Genomic DNA, 6,779 nt, shown 5'->3' with positions numbered 1-6,779 from the left:
ATATTAAATTATGCATATAAATAATATATAGTGAGGCACGAAAATATTTGTATAATAAGAATGTGGAAACAAAAAAAACTATATTTTCTATAATACAGTTCCTTGTTATCTTTTCTGCCTATTTCATAGATGATTATATCTTTTCTGAATTTAACTCTATATTTGATCTTATATACATTTTTTGGTCATCATATAATTGGGAAATATATTTGATTTGTTCAATAGTATAACACAATTTCAATTATTCATATTTAGATAGTTTTGAACAAATTAACATTATAGAAAATATAGTACTTTTTATTTTCATATCAGGAAATTTTCAATATTAAAGATATAAAAGCACGTTTAAAATATTCATTAAGTGGTTTTATAACATGAATGACGTGCATAAGTAATTTTAGTGATAAAATTTTAATATTAAAATATCTAATTTTTTAAATGTTTTTGCAAGATTGACTTTAATACTTCATTCATCTCATGAAATCATTTAACTTTTATCTTACACATTTATTCTATAACTTAATTATTTACAAGTGCCTTTCTCCTTTTTTATAAAGAAAATGTTCCTTGTATATACTTTTTAGGTTGTCACTTTTTATTTGAAGTAACAAATAAATATCATAGCAGTTCATGTACACAAGTTTATTATCAAATTGGCATGGAATCAATAGAATCAAATATGTTACTAGAACTTTTAGCACAGATTTTATCAGAACCTTGTTTTACTACATTAAGAACTAAAGAACAATTAGGATATATAGTATTTAGCGGTGTTCGAAAAACAAATGGTACACAAGGTTTAAGAATTATAGTTCAAAGTGACAAACATCCTAAATATGTTGAACAGAGAATTAATATATTTTTGAGCTCTATGTTGGTTAGTAATTGAATTTTAAACGTTATTACATAAATTTATTTCTAAAACTTGTACTTAAATTTAAATTATTTCAGCAATATATATCTTCTATCACCGAAGAAGAATTTAATGCCCATAAAGAAGCATTGGCTATACGACGCCTTGAAAAACCTAAAAAAATGACTACTTTATCTACTGTCTTCTGGAATGAGATTGCAACGCAACAGTACAACTTCGATCGAGCCAATATTGAAGTTGCATATTTGAGAACTTTAATAAAAGAACAAATACTAAAGTTTTATAAAGTATGCATATAATAATTATATTATTTAAATATTAATATCTACTACATTAAAGTATTTTGTTTATAGGATATGCTTCAAAATGATATTCAACACAAATTATCAGTGCATGTACTTTCTACAATAAAAGATTCGAAATCAGAAAATGAAAATGCCATAGAACCTAACGAAAATATTCAGTTAGACGAGACAAATACAATTGAATATAAAAAGATAGACGATGTTCTGTCATTTAAAATTAGTCAGTGTTTGTATCCATTACTAAAGCCATTCAATGATATACCAAGAAAGGGAGTCCATTCATCAAAATTGTGAAGCGCTAATAATAATTGTGAATATGTTTTTTAACTATGCATAGATTGTAGATTGAATATCTCGAAAATGTATACATCTAACACTACTATATCACAAAAATTATAAAATACTGGTGAACAAAAGTGTCATTTTACTAAATTCCTAACAAGATTCCATAACTCATATTTTATTTATTTTAAAGTATATTATTTTAAAAGCGGATACTTATACGTGAGTACTTAATAGATTGAGAAATTTGAATTACAACTCTTAATTATATCATTGTGCATTTAAATTTTTTAGTATTAAAAAATTTGGTAAATGTAAATATAAAGAGGAACTCATATCAATATTATATATGATAATTAAAATAAACGAATTGCAGTTATCTTAGAACAAAGTACATGCGCTTCAAGGTACACCCGTCGCATTCAAGCGTAGCGCATTTTCGTTATTTCAACAGAAATGCGTGATAAATTATGCACTTTCAGGCATGTAGAATGTGGAATGGACCTTTATCTATATTCTGCAATTAGTTAGGTAGCTGTAAGTTTTGTGGTTTATTAAATATTAGCAATTGTTTATAACACTTGACTATACGCAAGTACGACGAATAGGTGACTCTCCCATATAATGTTTAATAACTCTTCAACTAAACCGAATATGTTAATAAAAATTACATGACAATGTAGCCAAAGGAGTTAACTTTTCAAATACATCTACTTGACTCTACAAGAATTTAGTACAAAGCTGTGAAATTATTGAAAAACCGTAATGGTACGCAGTATCGTTCCCAACTTCGCGTACTAAAATTGTTAACAACTAATTATTGAAAGGGTTTAGAGCACTAAAATCGATATGAGAAAGTTGTTAAAAGTCCACACTTCATTACTCGATTCTAAAAGTTCACCAAATCATCGTAATTATTTAGTTATTAATAATTATTCCCTGACCGACTTGATTAGCCGTTGAGAGACGGACAATGGCGGCCCGCCAGCCAATAGGAAACGTTTTCTCTCTGTCCTTCTCGCACACTAGTGCTTTCCTTGTCTAATACCTCTGTTTATATTCTGTGTTCCTATTAGAAAATCGTAGTTCGCGTCACCCGACGCGAGATGGCGTTAGTTCTGCTCGCCATTTTTTTTCTGTCCTTGTCTATCCCTGTTGCTTTCCTTGTCTAACACACGGTATTATCGCCATCCTTGTCTATCCCTATATCTTTCTTTGTCTAACTCATTTCTCCAGTATCATGCTCTTCAAGATTCTCCCTACCCTCCTCCCATCAAGATCATTTGGTATTTGTCATTTTGTACATAATGTAGAAGACAAAATTTCGAATCTTAGGATGAATCCGAATAGATTCAGTCACACACGTTTGCATTTTGGTATCCAAGGGTATATTGACTATACATTAACAATGTACACACTACCAATATCGATCGTTTTGCGCGATGCAGTTCTTAAAATAACCGTTCTTACATGTTGAATGCGCTTCATAACCAGTAGTTCTGGAAGACGTCGGTATTTCAGATCATGTGACAAAACATCCCGTAAGATCTACCTTTTCTTGGTAGATACTTGATAGGAAAGTATTGGTCTACCCTATATCTCGTCTGTGGCTATAATCTTATTTTATGTTGAACCGGTAACGTTGGAAGCGACACGAAAATGGTAACGGCACTCAATGCCCTCCTGACGTGACAACAAAATGCACTCGTGCCTCATCAGTGGTGATAGTGCAAACGAGTTAATAATATTCTACTAACCTAATATACATATTATGATAGTATCTTGCAGAATCTATTACACTTTATTTTCCTTTCTTCGCGACCGCATAACAATACTTGTTCATTTAAGAATAACGAACATTTAAGATAACGAGTATTTAAATCAGATAAAAATTTCCGTTATTTGAAAATCGAATAGTACACAAACTCGGTTTCTATCTGTCAGTATAAAAATATTAAAGGAAATCTTACATATAAGAATATTAACGAGTGTCTGGTCTGTATATCGCGTGCATAAATGTATACCACATAATGCATAATATAAAAGAAATGAAACCTTATGCGAAATATCGAAACTAATTAAGAACATGAACAGAAGGTACTTATAATAAATGAATTAAATATATTATGTACATAATAACTGTTATCTGTTATGATAGGCAGTCGAAAAAGAATAACAAGAGCACGTGAAAATGTGTTTCGTTTAGAAGTGTAGAACGCTGCAACAGGTAAGAGCACTGTAATACCCTTTCCGTCACGTAGTACGAAGAATCCACGGATATACGTGGACGTTCTTGTAATTGGGTTCGAGCAAATAAGCAATTACTATATTTTGCCTTGGCAAATATTATAATAACGGGCTAGAGGGGTTAACCAGGTTATCTGTAATATGATCATCGGTTCAGGCGTTTTAAAGAGCGCCAAAACCGGCACCAGGCTGCTGTTCGTTTTTGTTTCTTTTAGGCTGCTTACTCAAAGGAGTTTCGTTAATATCTTCATAAAACTAATGTAAAACTAGTTTTCGTTACTTTATTTCGAATACACTTTATATTTTCTCAACAGTATGAAAATTACGAGGAGAATTTTCACTTTCATTTAAATATGCTTAGAAAAATAGGTTAGGTAGAGGTTAGGTTAGGTAAATAAACGAGGCTTCACGTATTATTACAAAAATAATTCATTTGTACGATACTTATTTGTTTGTTTTTTATTAAATATACATTTATATTTTTTCAATGTGCTTCCATTAACGTAAATTTACGTCTGTAAACATGAAAGACCGTGATATGTATTACGAGTTGACGAATAGTTTCTACACTCTTGAAACGTCAGATTTCTATGCAATTTGTTACATTTAGAGAATTACAGGTGTATAATTGAAAACTGAAAGATAGAATACACACGTGCTATCTTTTTGTCCACGAGTGTATATAAAATATATTATTTTCAAACAAACCGGAAGTTATGACTGATGCCACACTAATGGGACTTTAATGTCATTTTAGGTTTTCCACTTTGTTTTGGTTTCCTGTCGGCATTTTATTTTAGACGTTCGGTTCGCTTGCCAATTTTTCTTCTTTTTGGTTCAGTCACGTATTGTTCTGTATCTTCGAAATTTTTTAATAACATTGTTATTAGTATTCTCTTCAGCAAAAGTTTATACTACATTAAACAATAATACGTTTAATATTATGCACTATTCGTTACCTTATCCTTCTTTTTTTTTTTCTGTATTCTTTATTATCTTATTTGTTTTCAAATCAACTTTCAAGTTTATCGAAAGAAAAAAATGATCACGAAAAATATATAATAGTCTTGGAACTTATCGCGAGGAAGGAACTTCGAACGATTGCTCTTTCAGGACATTCGCCCGAGTAATTTTACTTCCTTTGTCACGATATTGTACGAGTTCTTTCAAGCCTTATAATACACGAAAATAGAAAATCCAAAATATTTCATCCTCGCGCTGTCTCGATAATCGTATTTTCTGTGGTTATTTTAATAAATTTTTATATTCTGTCGTATAAATGAACCCCTTAACATATGATTTCTTTTCTCACTAAACATCTAAGCGTCACACATTTTACTGTTTCAGTACTGTATCAGGTAACAAAAGCTAATCTGTCACAGATTATTTACATTTAGCAATCCTCAGTCTTACAAATTCAAACGAAAGTTAGGATTACAATGAATTTCTTTTACCAATACAACTATTTTTGTCTCTCCTTCGCCAGAATCTCTGCCACGAGTCTGACAGGTTGCTATAGGTTAAGGGGTTAACGTATCTTTGAGAAAAAGTAAAAGGTTTGTTAAGAAGTATTTTTCGGATCGTCCAAGAGGTGAAATTTATATCTTTTGTGAAGTAAACAATCTCTTTGTTTCTATATTTCCGGAAGATTTCCAATTTCGCAGTCGTAATTTGTTAATAATTGGATATTGTTTGTACCTAGGGTGAAAAAGATTCCTCTCGCTAGCCAACTGGTCCCAGGTGTGTACACGGGGAGCGTGGCAGACGCGTGCTTCTCCCCTCTTTAACCACTGTTTGCAGCCGAACGCAGTTGGGCTTATTTGCTTTTTCATTCTTTCTATGTATATATATAATACACGTTGTGAGAAATTTTACGTAAGAATATCAAAATGTTTCCGGAAATATTTACGCTACTTTGATGGAAAAATCAAATTTCCTTTTTTTTTTACTATTTCTTTTTTAATTATTTAAACTTTAAATACTTGGTTTTTACGTGAAACGTAAGGATAACAATGTTATTACGCAGAAGGGAATAGTATGAATTTATTCGATAGATGTTTATCGTTTTAAAATGCTCGCCTTAATTTGACTAAAAAGTAAACACTTAAGAAGTGGTAAATGCTTAAGCAAGGTGGTATTTAAATTTGTAAATATTTTCTCGAGTAAATACTTACACAAAGTGGTATTTAAATTTGAAATATTTTTTCTCAAATAAATGCTCAAGCAAGACGGTATTTAAGTGAATAAATTCAAAGAAAAAGGTGGTATTTAAATTTGCAATATTTTTTCTCGAGTAAATACTCGAGCAAGGTGGTGTTTAAATTTGCAATATCTTTTCTCGACTGGTGTTGTCAAGGATGGTAATGAGTATTATAGGAAGTTGGACAATTAAGAATAAAGAAAACCTCCTCTTGCGAGATTTGCATTTTGGAAAGGTGGCAATTATTTGTAACGGAATAATGCAATTACCACATTGACCCCTTGCACCCTCACATAATTACTTGCAACTTCAGGATTTAAGTGGATAATCATTGGGAATTGGCGAACTGTTCACTGAACGCTGAAATTTGGCAAGCGTCAGAATGTGGGGCGCCAGGTCGTCAATGCGTACCGTATAATTTATGCTGTATACATGTATATAACATCACACGTGTTCGTGGCAAATTTTAACGGTGGATTTTGAATTATTTTCACGATCACGTGTTTCCAATATCGAAAATTCACACTTACACCGATGAATATTTCATTTGTATTATGTTCAAATTACCTTTCGATCAAATTTCGAATATTTCATATTCCATGCATTTATCGCTGTTCTCGTTTATATTTCACAGTTTAATTGTTACACGGATTTCTGAAATAACTGTTATTTTTACGATAATTTTTAAATAAAATTTTGTCAACGAAGATTTTCGTTAATTGCTATCGAGATTAGTTAGCGGAAATTACGATCACGAAGACATTAACAATGCTCGTATAGTGGTAGCAATAACAGAACAATAGGAGGAAAATGAAATTTCACTCTCGATCGAGAGAGCCACTTGATCACACAGTGGGGTGCCATATTGTTG

The 6,779-nt window shown here is 31.2% G+C and overlaps 1 protein-coding gene across 1 annotated transcript in view; it reads left to right on the top strand.

Moving 5' to 3' along the window:
- Positions 1-1,473, top strand: part of LOC108571920 (insulin-degrading enzyme-like) — a 5,786-nt gene extending 4,313 nt beyond the window's left edge. The window contains 3 exon segments of the mRNA XM_017934078.1: positions 585-877; positions 952-1,161; positions 1,228-1,473. Of these exon segments, the coding sequence (XP_017789567.1) occupies positions 585-877; positions 952-1,161; positions 1,228-1,473 (749 nt within the window).
- Positions 1,474-6,779: the final 5,306 nt, after the last annotated feature.

Source organism: Habropoda laboriosa, unplaced genomic scaffold (assembly GCF_001263275.1).
Source record: "Habropoda laboriosa isolate 0110345459 unplaced genomic scaffold, ASM126327v1 scaffold67, whole genome shotgun sequence".
Taxonomy (NCBI): Eukaryota; Metazoa; Arthropoda; class Insecta; order Hymenoptera; family Apidae; genus Habropoda; species Habropoda laboriosa.
This window is presented reverse-complemented; position numbering and strand designations above follow the sequence as displayed.